Consider the following 20,465-nt stretch of genomic DNA (forward strand, 5'->3'; position numbering starts at 1 on the left):
TCTCTGATGTGTAACACTCATACTAATGCTGTACATGATCAAAGGCTTCCAGCAACGGTTTCAGCTCCTCTGGAATAATGGCTGCCAAAAGCATCAGCACCTCTTTCTGAAGATACTGCTAAGGCAAACCTCTTCCCGGGGGCAGAGTGAATGCTTCAGGTGTGCATTAAAACAGCCATGCTGGGTCAAACAAATAGCCTATCCAGTGTAGTGTAATGGGCTTTCTGTCATAGAAACTACATACAAAAATTTTAATAGCATTGGAGCTATTAAAACAGCATTTTCCATTTCTTCCTGTTTTCTTCTAGCATCTGTCAGTCCATGGGGTTAGGAATAGTCAAAGCACTAAAAAGCTAAGACAGAACTTGCATCAAGACATTCCCTTTTCTGAAATAATAGAATGGCTGCTTCATGCTTTATGTAGCAGCACACAAGCATTTGCCAGTGCATTTGCTTTATTAAAGGACCACCCCTCTCTTGGCTCCATTGTGTCTTTATCTGCTTAGCAGGCATTTGCAAATGCATAGTTGTTGCTTGCCCACTCTGAATTTGTATGTTTACATCTAACAATATAATGTGAAAGGTAAGAAAAATGGCGAACATCATTATTTCAAAACTGGCACAAATGTTCATTTTGCTGTAAATACACAGGTTGGAGAAACTGGTGTGCTGAGCCTGACCTCACCTTCATCTAGGTGAAAACTCATTTGAAAAGTAGTCCTGTAATTTACAGTCTCTTTAACATGTTTAGCCATTTTCTGTAACATGATTTTGCTGTTGGATGTTACTATGCTGCTGGTGACAAAAGTTCTACAGCTCAGGGCCAAACTGGATACAACAGTAGGCAGCTGGTTTTTTAAACAGTATTTTAATAGTTACAGCCATGCCTCCCCCCATTGAAACTACAGTGTAAGAGGAAAGGGATAATGCCTATCCCTGGGGCTGTCATTTGTCTTGGGCAGAAATTACTACTGTTATAACAAGCATGTCCAAAGTCCGTTTCAGGGGCCTAATCTGGCCTACCGGTTGGGTTAATCTGGCCCTATTGGCAGTTTATTTCCTGGTGTAAAATCCTAAAAAAAAACCTCAACAACTTCAATCTTAAAAAAACTGAACAACTTTGGGGTAAAATCATAAAAAGGTCAACAACTTCAAACCTAAAAAAGGGCCCACACAGCCCTTCACTTCATCAAATCTGGCCCTCTTTGAAAAAAGTTTGGACACCACTGCTTTATAATATCTGCATGTTTTGACCCACAGAAAGAATGGTGTGGAGAGAGTGGTTAAAACACACTCCAGTTTTGTGATTCTGGTTGGATCTCCCCTGTCACCCCCTCCCAGCTATTATTAAAGTATTAAAAATAGCAACACTATCTGCCTTCACTTGTAAGAAATGTGGGTAAGGAAACAGGGTCTGTTAGGGATGAGTATTCTAGCTCTGGCCTTCATCAGTTTTTGTCATGTTCCACTTTGTAAAAGGTGACTGTCTAATGGGGGAGCCTTTAATATATGTGGAGGCTTCCAGCACATTTTGGAACCATACTTTTCCTTATAGGGAGCCTCCACAAATACAAACGTTTCCCTCCTTGACACAGTCACTTCCTACAATTTAGGTTACAGGTAGGTAGCCGTGTTGGTCTGGATCGAAGTAAAATAAAAAAATTCCTTCAGTAGCACCTTAAAGACCAACTAAGTTTTTATTTTGGTATGAGCTTTCGTGTGCATGCACACTTCTTCAGATACAGTGAAATGGAAGTTTCCAGGCACTTATGTAGAGAAGGGGTGGGGAGGGGTGGGGATGGGGAGGGGGGATCACTCAGAAGGGTGGTGGAAATGGGTGATTGACTGACTGATAGCTGTTGATGACCGCAAACGACTGCAAATGGTTTTGCATGAAAAAGCAAGGGTTGGGATGGCTGAAGATCGCTTATCATGTATAATGAGATAAGAACCCGATATCTCTGTTCAAACCAGGTCCCTCCATGGTTTTGAGCTTGGTGATAAGTTGCAATTCAGCAACTTCTCTTTCCAGTCTATTTCTGAAATTCTTTTGTAGTAAGACAGCTACTTTGAGATCTTGTATAGAATGTCCTGGGAGATTGAAGTGTTCTCCTACTGGTTTTTCTGTCTTCTGGTTCCTGATGTCAGATTTATGTCCATTTATCCTTTGGCGTAGGGTTTGGCCTGTTTGTCCAATATAGAGAGCTGAAGGGCACTGTTGGCATTTGATGGCATACACAATGTTAGAGGATGAGCAATTAAATAGTCCTGAGATGGTATGTTGGATGTTGTTGGGGCCAGTAATGGTGTTGTCTGGGTGTATGTGGCAGCAAAGTTGGCATCTGGGTTTATTGCAGGCTCTGGTACCAGTGTCCATGTTAAGTCTGGTGGTTGTATTATTGTGGGTGAGGAGTTGTTTAAGATTGGGTGGCTGTCTGTAGGCAATGAAAGGTCTTCCTCCCAGAGCTTGAGAAAGGGAGCGGTCATTGTCCAGGAGAGGCTGTAGATCTCTGATGATGCGTTGTACTGTTTTAGCTTGGGAGCTGTATGTGATGACTAGTGGTGTTCTGTTATTTTCTTTTTTGGGTCTGTCTTGCAGCAGGTTCTCTCTAGGTATCTGTCTGGCTCTGTTGATCTGTTGTTTAACTTCATCAGCTCTTGCCCCATTAAATTCCTGGCTGCTGTTCATATAAGAAGGCTGCTGCCATACCTGATTGTGCCTATAGGTATGAGCTGTGTAAAAAATGTCTCCTCTTGATGTTGCTGTGTGTTATCTGTTTCCAAATAAATTTAACTTCCTATTTGTTGCGGAGCATAGGCATGTCAACAGGTGTAAGCCATAATGGGTGCATGAAACAGCCATGCCATAGACATAGGCAGGATTTATGTTGGGGGGGGGAGGCAGGACACCCACCTGTTGTCATCCTCTGTCTGGCTCTGTCTGGCAGATTTGAAATGAAATGTCTCAACAACTGTTTACATTACTTTCTTTTGCTCAGAAAAATCTGTCAAAAATCTTTCTACAGTTTCTACTTCTAGTTAAGTATTTTTATTTATTTACTTGATGGGGGGCAGCTGCCCCTTCCCGGCAGTATGCCATATTAAGAGGCAGTATGCCAGTGAATACAACAATATGCTTGGGAGCAACAGTGTTGGAGGGCTCTTTCCTTTATGTTGTGTTTGCCATCTTCCCAGGAGCTGGACACTGTGAGAAATGGGCATTGCCTTTTAGGTAGTGGTAACAACTAATTCTGTGCTTGGTGTAGTCTAAGTGTAGCTGCATATGTGAACATTGGGAAGAAATACACAAGAAATTGCAGCAGCCACTGCTCATACTGCATTCAAAATTTGCTTTCAAAAGTGCCTGGAGTTTGGCTTGTCAAGCAAGTATGCAGGGCAGCACTTGAACCAGGCCTGGCATGGGAAATGAGAAGCTCCACTGTGCACATTGAAGTCACTATTAAGGCTTCAGTCTGCCATTCTGTTAATCGCCCTTGCTATCAAGTTCTTCTCAAGCTTTGGCTATATAACAGTAATAATAGCAACAGCTGTAACAAATATTTTATTTATTTAACCCTTTTTCATGTAGGGTCCCAAGGTGGTATGCAGCAGCATAGGGAAACAAGTCACAAATATGGCAAAACAGGTGAAACCCATAGCATCAGGTGAAAAAAGCAAACATAATTTGCAACTGTACTTAACCAGCCAGACTCAAAACCAGTCCTTGGAATGTCCTACTATTCAGCCATTTTTGCCTCCTGATAGCTACTTTTCTTTAATATTTAACAGAAGGCTAATCCCTAACAGGCCTTGACTTGGGTTCTTATTTTTAAAGCAGGGAGCTTGATGTACCTTTTTGAAAGGTCCATGTCTTTGATGTGCATTGAATCACTCTTAGGTTTCATGCCCAAAAAATTCTGTTACGTTGATAAAGAAGGATATCTCTTCATAAAAATCCTTATCCAAGCATTTCATAAGAAAATAAGGGTATCTGACATGCAGTTTTTGAGATTACCTCTGAAGAGTAATTTCTTGTTTCAATAAAATAATGATAATTTTTTTCTTTAAAGTTCCCCAAGTCCCAGTGGCATGTTGGGAATACCAATATATGCTAAAGATTTGTGGAACAATATAGGTTGAGTCTTTTGTGTCATTTCCTCAAGTCTCCCTTGAGTAGTGTAGCTTTACAGGGGAAGTGTGATGATTGTGACAAGCACATTCCAACACTATTACCAACACCCACTGCAAACTGCTTTACTTGTTGCTTGAACAAACTTAGAGAGCTGGCTTAATATATTGTACAATTGCTCTGTTCTAGTAAGGTTATCCAGAGGCAACCATTTAGCAGTTTATCACTTTCTCAAGATTTGTGTACATACATAGCACTGTGCAAAGCATCCCCTAGGTTTGTTGAAGCAAAACAAGGCAATTGTGCCTTACCCTCTGGTAGATGTTGAGAGGCACTATTAAGCCATGTTTAGCCTCTCTAGAGACCAGCGTAGGGTTGATTCTACAGTCTAAGCTTGAATGACTCTGCCGCACCATCCCATTTTTAGCAAGAGAAGAAACAGTCAGCTCTCTCAAGTTTGCCAGCTCTTGCCCCATTAAATTCCTGGCTGCTGTTCATATAAGAAGGTCCATTAGCAGTATGAACAGTAGAAAGATGCAGGCCTCCCTCCCTCCCTTCCACTGTTGGAGGGAAGGAAGCACTGTTCTTGGCAATGTCTGTCCAGAATTGGGTAGGTACATTGCAGAGATTTGAAAACAACGGGTCCCATGGCATCAGTGTTTATATTATCATGTTTTCATGGGCTGGAGTCCACTTCATCAGATACAGTACACAGTTGGCAGTATGGGTATAGAGAAGGGAGAGAGAAAGAGAGGAAAATAGGACCAAATGGCCGTGAACAGCAACAAGTACATAAATTGTCACAACTATAAACCTGAAGAGAAGGGGAAAAACATTAACAAAACCAGCAATTGGTGATAATATAATTATCCTAAGTTTTGCAATTGTTAGTTAACATTTGTACTGAACAGGAAACTATTGTCTGTGTTCAAGCCTGAACAGACTTGGACTTATTGGTTCTAATTCAACAATTTCACGCTGGAGACTCCTTTAAAATAATTTCAGAGAATGCAATTTTTCAGGTTAGCAACAGTGCTCTGGGATGTTGAAATGTACTCTTACTGGTTTCTGAATGCTGCCATTTCTAGTGTCTGATTTGCGAACATTTCCTCTTTTGCATAGAGACTGGCCTTTATGTAGAAGGACATTGCTGGCAGGTGACAGTATCTTTCAAAGGAATATGAGCAGGTGCACGAGTCCTTAACATTAGGTCTTACAATAGTGCACCAACTTTGTCCTAATAAACACTCAGGCATCTAGGGTTGCAGTAGGGTCTGTACTGTACTTAAAAAGATCTCATCAGCAAATATCAGACCCTGGGCAGGAGAGGCACTCCTTCTGGTAGTCAGAGCCCCAACCATTCAGGGCTTTATATGTCAACCAGAACCTTGAATTTGAGAGTAGGTATCTTTAAGCAGGTGGTGCTGTGGGTTAAACCACTGAGCCTAGGGCTTGCCGATCAGAAGGTCAGCGGTTCGAATCCCTGCGACGGGGTGAGCTCCCGTTGCTCAGTCCCAGCTCCTGCCAACCTAGCAGTTCGAAACCACGTCAAAGTGCAAGTAGATAAATAGGTACCGGCTACAGCGGGAAGGTAAATGGCGTTTCCGTGCGCTGCTCTGGTTCGCCAGAAGCAGCTTTGTCATGCTGGACACATGACCCAGAAGCTGTACGCCAGCTCCTTGGCCAATAACGCGAGATGAGCGCCGCAACCCCAGAGTCGGTCACGACTGGTCCTAATGGTCAGGGGTCCCTTTACCTTTATCTTTAAGCAAGGATAAGTCAACTCAAGGCCTGTGAGAAAACAGTATCATTGTTCAGGATGGCCTGTAGATCCTTGACATTTTGCAGACATGGTTTACTTGTGAGCTGTACATGACAGGTGGGGTTCTGTCAATTTTTCCCCCTTACGGGACTCTCCTGTAGTAGATTATTTCTGGATACAAGTATAAACTTGATGATCCTGCTTTTTCACTTCATTGGGTGGATGTTAATAGTTTAAGAAATGCCTGGTGTAAATCCTAAAGGTGTGAGTCCCTGTCCAACCAGTTGGAACAGATGCAGTTCTCTTAATAAGACTTGGCTATGGACAGTGGATCTTGTGGTGTCTTTGGGGTGAAAGTTAGAATATTGTACAAATATGCAGTAGGTTTCTGGTATAAGGTGGTGCTTTCATTTCATTGCATAGATGCACACTGGTGTCCAGAAAGTGAACTGGCTGCTTGAACTGGTCCAGGTCCAGGTCCATGTTCAGGTCATCAACCTAATTTAATAAACCTTAGTTTGTGTGATTCCATTTGGTGGCTTAAACAATCGTTCTGAAGGACAAAAAAATATTTCCTCAGGTTTTAGATGGTGTGAATATGTCACAGCAAGAATGGTCTAAGGTGGCAACTTTTATAAGTGAAATAATTAGCAGGATTCCAACAGCAAACTGCTTGTTCCCAAAAAAAGCTTTTCCTCCATAGAAGCTGCAGCAGCATTGTCTCTCCCTACCCAAAAAATGCTGTTTTGCTGTGGCACTTCAGCCACCTACCACATTTCTGTCATGTCCATGGTCATCATGTCATCATTGTAGGCCGAGGGAGTCGTGTACAGAGGGACAGGTCGGTGGTTTCCAGCATAGTTGAAGAAGTCAGACAATGTGTGTTGAACAATATAACCTGGATCAAGAGAAGAATGGCAAAACCTAGCTTTGTTTCTCCTCTCCCCTTTGCTTGACTCCGGGTGGGAGAAATAAAGCTATATTTTGCAAGCAAAAGCAGAGAAGCCTCACTTGCTGCTGTCTCTTGAAGAGCAAGCAGGATTGCTTACCCTTCACAATAGCTGGTGCTTAGGGAGGCGGGTTCTTTTAATGCTAATTTCAGGCATGTGAGAGAGCTCTCTGCAGGGTGCACTCTTGCACTCCTGGACCAAACAGGTTCGCTTGCCCTTGCAGCAGCCAATGGTGGTGGTGATCCTGCTTAGTGCAGGGCTCGGCAAAGAGCTCTCACATGCACCGAAAGCCCAGTGCTTAGGAGGATCATTCTTCCTTCATGCCAGATCCTAGGTACTGAGTTCCAAAAGCGCTATTTGAAATATCCATCCCCATTATCCTTTAAACACTGCTTTTATGCAACCCTTTGCTGAAACAGGAGCATGGGGCTCTCTTAAAGTGCTTCTCAAAAGCACTGTTTGAAGCCACTTGCACACTTTTCTTGTGAGCAGGTGGTAGTGGCAGGGGGAAAAGTGTGAGAGACCTTTCTTCCCCACACCGCTGCTGCTGCCTGCGTACAGTACTTGTAGGAGAAGAACACGAGCTGCCTCAAACAGCACTTCTGAGCAGGATATAATTCCCACCCATGGGCAATTGAGCAGAGATTACATCCTGGGAACAGGATACACAGCCAAGCCAGAATTAAACCCCACCCTCCCATTGATCTGCTGACATCACCACTGACATCGGCAGGTAGGCGTGGTTTGGGAGAAATTGCCTCATGGGCCACATTGGTTCCCCACCCCTGCTCTATGAGATTGACTACTGTATTAGAATGAGAATGTTTCCAGGATACACCTGGGGTTGGGTAACAACTGGTGCAGACAAACGCTTTTTGCAGAGAGCATCTATTGTTGGCCAGCCAAGTTTTTCCTGTTAACATTAGTTCGTAAAATGTAATTTTAAGGAATTTGTTATTGTTTCTTAGCATCAGCAACCAGACCTATAGAGTTACCTTTGCTTCCTCAAAACCTCCAGTTTCCTTTAGCTTTGCTGTAGAGACTCCCTCCAACAGATGAGAGAGAGGTTTTGCTAGGCATGCCACTTGTACTTCTGCTGCTTCTTTTTTTTACATGTTTAGAAAATGTTTCAGTTTTCCTATTTTGTCATTGCATAGTATGCCAAGCCTTCATTGTAAGCAAGAAATGTGAGTTCAGTTGGTTTTTTAAAAAAGTGCTCTTGGTCAATGACAGAGAGATTCAAATTCCTAACTGCTGATCCTGCATGATGGGGGAAATAGCCTCAAAATACAAACATGTGTTCTCCATAAATGTAAAGCATCATTTCTGTGTTTGCACAGTATTCTCATTGTTCTATCTTGCCTACTGTAATTCAGTGCTGCAAAATGTAGTGAGGGCCACAGGCTTAGATGTCTTTAAAATGAGAGTGGCACACAGGCTTAGATGATTTTAAAATGAGAGTGGCACATAGGCTTAGATGACTTTAAAATGAGAGTGGCACACTTCTAGAGGATGGGTGTATCACTGCATAATATGATAGCTAAACAGAGCCTCCCAGTCTCAGAGATTGTCTTTCTCTGAACATCCATAGCTGAGATGCAAACAGCAGGGGGGGCTGTTTTCATCCCCTGCTGTGGTCTTTCCTGAAGCATATTTCTAGTTATTGCTGTCCAGATATGTCCACTGTTTGCCCAAGCCTAGAAAATCTAGCATTGGTTGCTAAAGGCAGAGCACACTTGTAAGGTAGATGGGAGTGTTGTATGTTTTACAAACAGTCTCCATACAAAGGCAGAACCATGTCCTAGCTTGAGAAACCAGTTACAGCAGGCTAGTGAGACAGGAACTGTTTGCACAATGCCACCAGGTCTATTGAAGTGTTGTGGCATTTCAAAAGCCCCATAGTGAGTACCATCTGATAGCCTAGGGACTGTTTGCTGCTCTAGGGACTGTTTACCATGTTAGTTGTAGCTGAAAGTTTCCCTGGGAGGAAAAGATCCTCATGGATGAGAGTTTTGAATGTGTGCAGAACAACAGAGATACTTATCTCAGATTTTCCTATCATTTACTTACGGGGAATCCCCCCCCAAAAAATAGGGGGATAAATGGCTACTCTCTGCTGCCAGTCTCTTCATAGTGTCCTGTTGATAGGAGCTCTTAAATATTCTCAAAAGGTGGTGCTCAGTTCAAGTTGAACATTTTTCAAAGAAACAGGGCCTATTTGTTCAATTTCAACTTCTAAGCTTCTAAATCCCAGAAGAAATTAAATGAGGTGCCTAGAGCTATGACAGCCTGTGATGTTGATTTGCTGCAGATGTCACCTTTAATATCATGCACATCAAATGCATGTGATTTCTAGTGTAATGTGGTACCGCCACTGCAGGAACAGTGCTGAATTTAAGGAATGCTGTGAAAAAGATATTGTTGATGATAGCAAATGGTACAGTCTCCTTAAAAGCCATGCAGTAGGAACTCTTGAGGGTGAAGACATGGGTAGGAAATAAGGGTTTTTGCTGCTATGCCTAAATGCCCTTGTCTATCTGGTTTATCTGACCCTTGTAGGAGAAACATGATTTGAGCTAGGGCAGGTATATCTTTTGTCTATTAGCACTGGATTATGTCTTGGTATTTCAGGCATGGTTTAACAAAGAAGTTTTTTGAAGGTTAGATTATTTGACCCATTTGGTAGGGAATGTGTTTGCAGGCTAATAGTAGCTTGCTCCTCTTCCTCCTATCAGTTCATTGAAGCCTAAGGCTAGCTTGTGGTGTTTCAGACAAAAAACACCTCCTTTCTCCTATTGCCTGTCTTTTCAGATAATGTGATCTCTCTTCTCAATTCTTAGCTTTTCTTCTTCTCTGAATCAAAGCTTTCAGTTTTTGACACAAGGAGATAATTGATGATACAACTAGATTCCTTAATAATTGCAGCATTTTGTAGGTACTAGGGGAGGAAACAAACCAACCTCCAAGGGCTTTGTGAATTTCTGTATGAACAACAGTACAGTTTCTTCTCTGTGCACTAAGAAAGAGTCTGTTGCTTGGCAATTAGGTGAAGCTTGGAGCGTAAAAGAATAAAACTACTGTCTCTCCCTTTTGCAGATCCTGCTGACTGAAGAGTTTGTGGAAAGAATGCTAGAAGACCTAGAAGATCTGAATTCTTCAGAGGAAGTAAGTTTCTTAACTCTAATATCCAAAGGGACTCTTTCTGTATTCAGGGGGTTGATTTGCTTGGTTGATGATTTGATGGCCTGGTTTCTTGGCTATAAATCCAGGGCTCATGTTTTCTTTGCTGTTATCACCCAGTCCTTGAAAGTCCTTCATGTGGCCACCCCAATATTATGTGGTCGGAGCAATGGGGATGGTAAAGATTGAATGTTCTATTTTAGGACATGCTAGCCACTCCCCTGGCAGTTGTTGATGTCTTGGCAAAATTCCGGTGGAGTTCCTATCCCTTATAGTCTACTGAATATAGACATAGACTGTGACTGTCTGTAATGACAACTTCAGTAGTTTTTTACTGCTTACTTGACAGCCTTGCATTGTGGTAAGAGCATTTATATGACTCCTCTGTGGGACTGCTAATAGTTTTTCATGTGCATATCATAAGGTAATCCTCCCTAACATTCATTCATTGCCATGAAAAGCAAATAATCCTAATTCTCACAGTTCCTGTTGACTCCAGTCAAGGTTTATCTGCTTGTAGAACAGCCTTTCCTACTTCTACTGCCAAAACAGCCCTGTTGTTTAATTCTTATTGCTGAAGTTTTGTAGTCTCAGAATTAGAAGGCTGTGTTGTAATGAAAGTTACAGTAGTAGTTTATTTTTAAATTGACAAAGGATAAGGGGAGGGTGGCAGAAATTTACAGTCAAAGGAGATAACACAACCAACTTGGAACATGCACACCTGGCTTTCTGTAATGGAGTCTGTCTCGGGGCCTCTCCTGGCCAAAACTGAAACTTCCTTTTAAGGTGCAGGCTACTATAGAAAAGTTATTTTTAGGTGTGCTTCATATTTATTGTTTGAGGTGCTTCATAACAGTCTTCAGGGTTGGCAGTGGGGAACCCTCTCCATTCCCCAAAGTCTTAAGTCAATGAGAAGTCTGGTTCATCATATGAGGAGTTGGTGACTGCCTCTTGATCAGGGCCAGAAAGACAGCTGGCTCAGGGACTGTATAGTTCCCTAGAATCTTAAAACCATGCAGGAAGGCTTTGCAAACTTCTTACATGGATTAAAAATGGATTTGAGAGACATTTTGAGGAACTATCAACATCAAAAATGGGGGTGGTGTTTTTTTTTACAGCAACAAAAACTAGAACGAAGTTAAAAGACTGTTTTTTCTTGCATCTAATACTTAACCCAGTAAATGTGAATGAATTTGTCTTTCATTATTACACCAAGTTAACTGCCTCCCTAATTTTTATTTATCTCACGATCATTCAAGTTTTTAGTGAATAAATGATAGTTCTATATTACTTTTTAACCATTTTTTCATGTGAAGAAATTATTGGAGGAGTTTTAAAATAAGTTTACCACTGAATGATCTTCCCTCAGAGAAGCAGAACCCTAATGTGAGCTTTCTCTTGATTTTCTGTAATCATGATCTACTGGTTCTCTCTGTTGACAGTAGGTTTCTGATATGCCCAGGATACCTGTTTTGTTTAGTAACCAAGCTCTTAAGCTCTCCCATCGTGGTTAAGAGATTTCTTTAATGTTAACATATAAACACCTAAACATTCTATCTCTCTTCAAATGACATTTTCTAGTTCAATTTCTTCAGTCACACTTTGGGTTTTTGCTAGCTACCATTTTTCTCTGTACACTCATTTTAGAGTTGTACTCTGTCCTCCACTTTACCTGAAAAACATTTACATCATCATCCTTAAGTGTTAAATCATCCTGAACTTGATGATCCTCAACTCCTGTTTGCTTACCCTGAGAAGTTAAGTCTATAAGCTGCTCTGTGACTTCTTTCATGTTCAGCACCAGCGGTTTGGTTACACTGCAGTTGAAGTGGAGGACGCCTCTTTTGTACAGGCTGAGCTTCTCCCAGAAGTGACCCTAATGTCTAGCAAATAGCTGCTCTCAAATGCTTTGCTTAATAGTGTGATAGAAATTTCCTTACTCTATACCCTTCCTCATACCACTACCCCATCCAAGAACTAGGGCCCTGCAGTTCCACCAGTCTAGCTGGTCCTGTATATGGAAGAGAGAGCATTTCTGAAAATACTACCTTGGAGGGCTTTGGCTCAATGTCTCAGTGCTATTTTTCTAGAAAAAGAGGTGCCAGAACTCAGCATGAACACCTCCCTCATTCTCTTAGAATGGCAATGGTGCCCACCCGAGAGCTGCTGGAACTGAGTTCTGGCAGGAAAAGAGCCCATGCAACTTCACAATTCCTCAGCCAATGTGCACAATGGTCATTGACTCCTCCATCTAACAGTCTATCCAGCAAGTGATTCTACAGTCTTCCCACCAGGCAGACGCCACCCCCAACTTTGGGATTGCCTCTTACTAGCTCCTTCCCCAATCAATCCCTGTAAGTTATTAAGCACCCAAGAAATAGGACAGTTCTATGGAATCCCCCCCCCCCAAAAAATTCCTCAGCTAAGTCCCTCATTCTCCATAATAGCAAATGAACTGTTGCCATGGAGTAAGTCTTCTCTACGTGTCCTTGAATTCTGCCCCTCTGTTTTTCAGAGTCAGCCTCAGGGGAATGAATTTGTTCCCAAATAACCAGAAGCTCATGAGTCCCTATATTTCTGCTAGTTTTCTAGTTTTGCTGCTGTTTTTGTTATGTTCATTTGTGATGGATGTTAACCTTGAGAGGCTTATTGGGACTTTACTTCCCCACGACCTTTGCATGAATACTTTATTTGCCAGTCTCACCAGGTTCTTCCTCAACTTCCTTATTGTGGGGGTTCACTTGTGTTTGCTGTAGTGTATATCAAACCTATTTTAAAACTGTTTTATCACTGTATTTTTCAATGTCTTGAACCCTGCGTGTTGCTGTACCCTGAAGTCTTATATGCATGATATGCTGGGCTAGAAAACCTCTGAATTCACTGAGTCAGTCCTTCTTAAGCAGGTGCCCCAAAAAGGCCCTGGTGAATTAAGAGAAAGCAAAGTAAGACAGTGATGCACAAGTGAGTGGTAGAAATAGGAAAAAAAAATACTTGGCTATGTAATCTATGTAAACTGACCTGTGATCTTTGGATGAAGGGTGGTATACATTTTTAATAAATAATGATAAAATAACAATCTTCTGTCCCAAATGAACACTTTGGAAAATATTTCCTTATTTACCTGATAGCTGGAAACTTTTGCTTCTCTTGGGTCTAATGGTATTATTTTGTTTGCTTTGTGTATCATACATCATAGTAAGTTATATTAACTAATAACTTATTTGCTTTTTTTTAGTTCAAACTTCCAAAGGAGTATAGTTGGCCTGAAAAGAAACTGAAAGTCTCCATCTTGCCTGATGCTGTATTTGACAACCCACTGCATTAAAGTCAGCTGACACCCACAAGCAACAAGTTGCTGAATGCTGCCCAGTGACTCATGGGATAATTTAGTGCAGTAAAAGCTCTTCCTGCAAATAAGAGATGCTGCTGCATATCCACTGCAAACAACGGAGGAGTTACTCAACAGCAGTCCAGCCAGAACTCAATTTTTCCAGTACCTGGCTTTCTCTTCTGTCATGGAAGAACTCTGAATAAACTGCATATGAGTGAGTGCGAGAGTGAGACAAGGAGAGAAAAGTATTTAACTATTAATAGTAGTCCTAAGAATTCCTTTCCCTACTTTAACTGGCTCCAGAAGTCCCTGCAACCCCCAACTCAGGGTTTATGTGCCTCATCTGCCTTGACTTAATCACACAATTTTCAGGCATGAACACACAATCCATTAGAAGTATTTTTTGTAACTCTCAAATTATTTAATTAGCCAGGCTTCTCCTGGCCAAAATTATTCCTTCAGTGTGATTTTTTTTAATTGCTCCAGAAAGGCCATTTTGTTTATACTTTATGTACACACAATCAGACTGAGGAAACACTGATCAGTTTTGATGCCACACTAGGGACTGATTTGGCAGGGGAATCATGGTCCCACTGGCTCAACTGCTATGATGTTACAGAGGGGGCTGTACTTAAGCTGTCATTTTAGATTCTGAATTCTGAGGCCTATAAACATCCTATTTAAGTCAGGAGTTTGCCCTAGGGAAGAGATACAGCTTGGGTTATATTTAGGAAAACGTTGCTTTAAAAAGTTCTGTGAAACCCAAGCCTACGTGTTTTTATTCAGAACAAAACTTAATGGTATTCAGTGGGGCTTACTACCAGGTAAGTATTTACTGGATTGCAGGATTAAACACCTATTTTAGTGTGTCCTAGAGCAATAGACCAAAATGATAATTGATTCTCTTCAAAGATAAGCATAACTTCCCTGTTTCATGGTCACCTGTAAAAGGGACAAGTTCGTGGAAAATTGGGTTTATAGGTATTTCTCATTGGGCTGAACTTAGTACAGGCAGATCTTCTGGGTTAACAATTCTGATACTGTATCCTTCTTGAAGTTTCCTGTAGATTTGTACCAAATTTTCCTGACTCATACTGCAGAGAAATAGAAAAGGGTACATGAGTTAAAGAGATGCCTGAAAACCTAGTGTCTTGTTTCTAAATTGGCTTTAAAAACAAAGTTTTCCTAAGAACATTTATTTCTGCTGAAATCGTGTTTTCACTTTCCATTCACATATTTTGGGAAGACATATCTGTTAATTTTAATGCATATAGAGTCAGGCCATTTCAGAATGTTTTGAAAATTCAGCTTGATGTACTGCTGCATACACAGGCATTAATTTTCAGAGTTATGGTCTGATTTTGAGACAGCTACACTGTATTTCTAACACCATTTTGTGCAGACTTTGACTTTTTTATAGGCAGTTGAACTAACTTCCTAGGAGAGGAACGTGGTAGTAGTTCCATAGCTCACCACCGAAAATGTAATCTGGCACTGCTAAAGCAGAAATCTACAATCTGAAACTATCTTCTGAAAGTTTCTGTTACAATGTTTGTAGAAGGAAACATGTTGGTTCTCTTCCCTTCCCAAGAGAATGAAAGTCCACTTCAACTAGGCAACTGTTCAAAATACCATATTCTCTTGTTGTGTAAACTTAGTTTCTTCAGAAATTTTGTCACGGGCATAAGTGACCTTCAGAAATTGCTCAGAATTGATGTATACTAATGTACACCAGAATCGGTGTACACCCATTTACACCCATGATGGCTAGGGAGCTGGACCTCGAGCAAGTTTAGATAGATATGTGCTGGTGACATAAAGTAGCTCACAATAAACTATTTAATATTGCCCATAGGCTCCCTGTCAGAATCCTAGAAGCCTCACCTTTCACATTAAGTAAAGGACTTAGAATAGCATGGTACTCTAGTGTGGTCTGATGTTTAGGGACTACAAAGCAAAAAAGCTTTGGGAGTCACTCACTTAGTTTGTAGTATTTTGGAAGCTGTTGTGCTGTCCTGAGCACAATTCAAACATGTGCTAATGTAAGCAAAATTGACTAACCGCTATTGCCAAATTGACTAAGCATAAAACCCTGCAAGGTTGAAACAGGCCAAGCCATAGGAGGTTGGAGTGAAATCTTGTAAGGGGTCCCTGCTTATGAGGAAAATCTTCTGGCATTCAAATGGTGTGCTATCACTCAAATGTTACTGTCAGATACCTAGCATATTTTCCCCACAAAAGCCATCCTTATTAGGCCTAGCTTTCACAAACAGCAGCTGGGATGATGAAGCTGTTTCTTGACTGCTGTGCTTAGGACTGCAATGGAGTCTCATATGACAGAATGCTCCTCTGTGCAAGAGAAAAAAATCCTTGCACATAGAAAACTGGCATGTCAGGGAGGAGAGTAGAAACCTGCTGCCTGACGTTAATTTCCTATGTACATAGAAATGTTACTGGATGAAGAAGAATTCAATTATGTGAGGCTTTAGAAGTCATTTCTAGAGTCTAAACTGTCTGGCTTTTCTACAGTTTATCTTGGAAGCCTTGTGTTCCATAGTAGTTTAATTAATGGAGTAAGGCTTTACACAGCTATACTGTCTCATTTGTTATTCTCTATAGTTTACCCTCTATGGATGCGGTAAAGAGCTGAGGAGTTTCCTATCTGAGGAATGAAAGAATCCATGGAGGGAAAGTCAGAAATCCTATGAAATGTTAATCTGCTAGTGGGGGGGGGAAAAACCCTTGTGGGTTTTTCAGGAAGGATCTGTGAGCTGGAGACTAGACTACAGTCTTCTGTGGCTTTTGATAGTTTGCTGCAAAGTCCACACTGATGTTACATTTTTCCATAACCTTTTAAACGTTTTGTTCTGCATGAGCATTCCTTTGGAGAGAAAGAACTGGTCCAAAGTGTATTTAAAATTACTGTCTCGTAGAGTTTGCAGAGTATTCAGATTTCATATCTGCCTGAAAGTACCCACAAATTACTACCTTGGCAAATCAAAGGTAAAGTGTCTTGGTGTTTAATCAGTAACAGTTTATGGCAGTAACTGCTAGAAACTATTCTTGTTGGCTTCCCAGAGGAGTTAATGGAATGGAGCTTGGTCTCTCTGTTTACTGTGTATTGCTAACTTTTCACTGTGGTCACTTGTGCTGACCATTCCTCCCACCCTAAGACAAGGCAGGAAGAGTTTACTTTCCACTCTTGTTCTCCACTTGCTAGTTACCAGTACTAAAGTGGCTAACAGGAAGCTGGAGCTTAGGCTATTCTTCAGTTGGTTTGCACCTGCTGCTTAATCCCTTCAGCACCTGGAGCTGTAAACACCATTCCTCGGTTGCTGCGACAATTATTAACTTTCAGTGCAGCTGTTGCACCAGCCATGTGCCAGGACAGTGCTAACCTAGCCATCAGACCAAATGGCAACAAAAGAGCCATTCCAGAGGCTTTACTGTCTAAATATGAAGCAGTCAGTAAGTAAGTGAGCAAAATATAAATGGGCTGTAGAATTTCACATGAGAACACTGTAAGCTATAAGAATATACCGGTAGTTTTAGCAAAACAAAAAAATTCCATCCCCACTTCTGTGGGTTTCTGCTCCCCCATGGCACTGACATTGGTAGCAAGGGAAGTTATAAAAACAGAACCCACTCCCCTCTTCAAAGCACACTCATCGGCTGTGTTTGCATGTAAGGTTAAACCATAGTTAATATTTAACAGTGGTTTAATGTGAATGAGCAGCATGCTGGTGCACACTGCTCACACTGCTTTGCTCCTCCCTTGCTCCTGGCTGTATCATACTGGGAGCAACAAACTACAAGACTTGACTTGTCATGTTGTCCAAACCCATGCTCCTGGTTTGTTTGGGGGAACCAAGCCATGTGTTTAAGTTTAGATGACACACCACCTGTGGATTGTTGCTCCCAGCTCATTCCGGCACACTGCTCATTTGCATTAAACCATATTACACATGTCAATTTGAAGCTGAAGGGGCTGCTCAATGTGCTAACTGGCTGGACATTTGTGACACCATGAAACAACCTCTGCCTGTAATAATTTTCAGCTTCAGAATAAATGATGGCTCTTTAATCATAAATAAGTCAGGCAGCGTATGATTGTTTAAATGCAAGGTCATACCAGCAGAACTTTAAAGATAACAAGAAAGACAGGCAGCTAGGCATAGAAGGGTGAGGGTGGCCTAGAAACCAATGCTCACTGCAAAGAGAGAGTGTGTCTAAAGAATGAGGGTTACTGAGCTTACCCCATAGGGACAAAAGAAGCTTGCTCCTGTACATCTGTATGCACCATTGGACACAATAGCTCAAGATTTTGTTTTTCTGGTGTGTAAATCTGAACTTTACCACTAAGCCAGATGGTTGGTTGGACAGAGATGCTCTACATGCACACTGCAAGCTTCTTCAGCATGTTTTGCACTGCACCATGATCATCCACTTAGCTTTGCAGATCTGGAAGTGTCAGGCATTCCTATGCAGATGAAAGCATGGGTTTCACATCTGCATGCATGCTTGCTGGTGGAGTTCATTGCTGCTGTAGGGATTGCTCCATCTCCTCACACTTGTGTTTTTCTAGCAGCAGGGAGAAAATCATGAATTGTTTTAAAGAAAAGCCCTTTACACATAAAAGCAAGGGAAGTAAGGGTCAGAAAGCAAATGTATTTGCAGAAGTGTTTTTAATGGCTTGAGGCAAAAATGTGTTAATGTTTAATGTTTCTCTCCACCACTACCATCATTGTAATTTATAGGAACAGAAAGAATACCTTCATATTCTGGCATTCCTATGTTACTGTAGCTTTTCCTACCTTTAGTTGTTCCGTCTCTTTTGAATCCTCCTTTGCTGAGCATCCAAAATGTCAAACAGAAAATGAGCCTGTAGCTGATGAGGGTTTCAAAAGGATCCCTAGGCTGACCTGCCTCTCAGGCAATTAACCCATGGGCATTATGCACTTTTCAGCTTCTTCATTTCATACACAATTATTTTTCCCTCAGATTGCTTACAGACCATAAAGTCGTAATAAGTGGTGCATTAGCTTTACAGTATCGTTCCAAGGCTGTCATAAAGGTATGCCTTTTCTACTTTCTGCCAACCAGCTAATAAGGAGGTTGGAGAAGTATTCTGAAAAACCCTTTCCATCTACCTACTTTTATGATTCACTGTTGAAATGTGGAAGCCTGATAGCAGAATAACATAATGAATGCCAGCGTGTGAAGTAAATGTTTAAAGGGCTCAACCAAATACGCTTTAATTTCCGAAAACAGATTTGTTTAAAAGCTCAGACCGGAATCTGCTTACCAGCTGATGGTTCTGTTTTGCAAACACTTCTCTTACTACTCTCCTCGCCCTCTTGCACACATTTCCCTTTGCTTGTTTCCTAGTTTGGGTTGAAATCAACATGGCTGCTGTTTTCTTTCCTGGGTCCTGATGGCAAAGGTCTGCATTCATCACTGCTCCTCTACATAATGGAGAAAGAGGGGGAGAATGGTTTGAGCCTTGTTGACAATAGTGTATGTTAGTGTAGGCCCTTCAATAAGAGAGGATAGCCACTGCCAGCCCTGGTTAATATTCTGGGGAAACACAGGAGTGTGCAATTGTCTTCAAAGGCTCTGTTGGCTCATGTTTAAGCCGAGTATCCCTTTCGCTAGTTTCCCTTTCAACACTGAACAGAATCTCAATTCTGTATAAAGACTTCACCTACCTTAGGGAAAGCGAAACCCATTAAAGTGATAAAACCAGTGAGTTAATTCAAAAGATTCTGTGCTCTGATTGCTGATGAATTACACAGTCTGGGGCCTGGCTTTTCTGGAGCTGCAGTTCACAATTTACCAGGATCAAACTGCCATTGTGGAAGAAAGCTCCTAAAAGCCACAGGCTTTGTGGCCCAGCCCCCATTCTTAGGACCATTTTGTGTGCTGGATCCTGGGTGGGAGGGCTCAGGAGCATAGCATTGGTGTTCAGTTCTAGAGGATCAGATTGTCTCTGCTGCTAAACACAGCAAATAAGACTTAAAGGAATAAATTAAGATAATGTTACACTCCAGGTTTGCCTTCCTTTCTTGAGACTGTTTTAGATCGGTAGGAACCAGAGTTCACTGTTAAAGCAGGGTGGATTTTTTTAAAACATGATAGTGCTCTTGTTGTTACTGTAGTTTTACAATTTGGATGGCTGTAGTGCTAGAAAACAAAATGAGTGGTTTTGCTTTTGGAGGACCTAATCCTTAGACCTGCTCAACTTTTAATTCTGACTGCTGAGGCTACATTTACCAGCTTCAGCTAAGATGAACCTTTTTGTAGTTCATCCATGTGGCGTGTGTGTGTGTGTGCGTGCGTGTGCGTGTTTCTCAACAAAAATCTTAAGGACATTGCAGAAGCTGTCTGAAAATGGCTTGCCATTCCTGCAGTGAAATTCTCAGTACTTTGTAGTATGCCTTTTTTTCTACCAAAAAAAAACAATGGGAACCTAAACTACCAGAGGTTTTAAAAATATTTTATATTAGTTTCTAATGTATATTCTTACATTATCACAGTGCCGGTGTGTGTTCACCTGCGGAAAACTACTTTTTTGTAATATTTTTGTGATCACAAAGCTTTGTTTCCCTCCTGTGTATTCAAAGTGCATTAAACCTGTTTGCATAGTTGTGTCTTGTGTGCATTTATTGAGTGATTGCAGAACTGATAAATGAGACTTTATACTCTAACTCTTGTTTAACTTTCTCATTCCAGTGCTTTACAAGCTTCAGCCAGGTTAGGGGGCCCTTTGTGTGCACACAAACGTAAGAGCCTGGGCCCCAGCATTTGCTTATCAACAGTCCTCTGATGTGGTCTGTTTCCTTTTGCACAATATGATCTGCCTCAGGAGAAGGCTTGTATTAATAATTTCCATGGCACTTACTTTGAAGTGGTAGGTGCTTTTACCATTTTTTTTATCAGTTTTACCCTCACAGCCACAGTTGCACATTAAGTTGCTGCTACTAACGTTTTTGTGTGTACTATATTTGGATAGGGTGGATCTACAAAAACCGCTGTGGTCGAGAATGGATAGAGTTCTATACTCTGATCAATGACTACAGGGTTCAAGTCACACTCCTACAAATCACATTCCCA

The 20,465-nt window shown here is 41.4% G+C and overlaps 1 protein-coding gene across 2 annotated transcripts in view; it reads left to right on the top strand.

Moving 5' to 3' along the window:
* SUFU (SUFU negative regulator of hedgehog signaling) overlaps nucleotides 1-19,996 on the top strand; it is a 76,652-nt gene extending 56,656 nt beyond the window's left edge. For both annotated transcript variants that reach the window (XM_035132658.2, XM_060274707.1), the window contains exons 11-12: nucleotides 9,938-10,006; nucleotides 13,257-19,996. In XM_035132658.2, coding sequence (XP_034988549.1) covers nucleotides 9,938-10,006; nucleotides 13,257-13,346 — 159 coding nt within the window. In that variant the 3' untranslated portion in view covers nucleotides 13,347-19,996. The remainder of the gene's footprint in view (nucleotides 1-9,937; nucleotides 10,007-13,256) is intronic.
* Nucleotides 19,997-20,465: the final 469 nt, after the last annotated feature.

This window comes from Zootoca vivipara, chromosome 5, assembly GCF_963506605.1.
Source record: "Zootoca vivipara chromosome 5, rZooViv1.1, whole genome shotgun sequence".
NCBI lineage: Eukaryota > Metazoa > Chordata > Lepidosauria > Squamata > Lacertidae > Zootoca > Zootoca vivipara.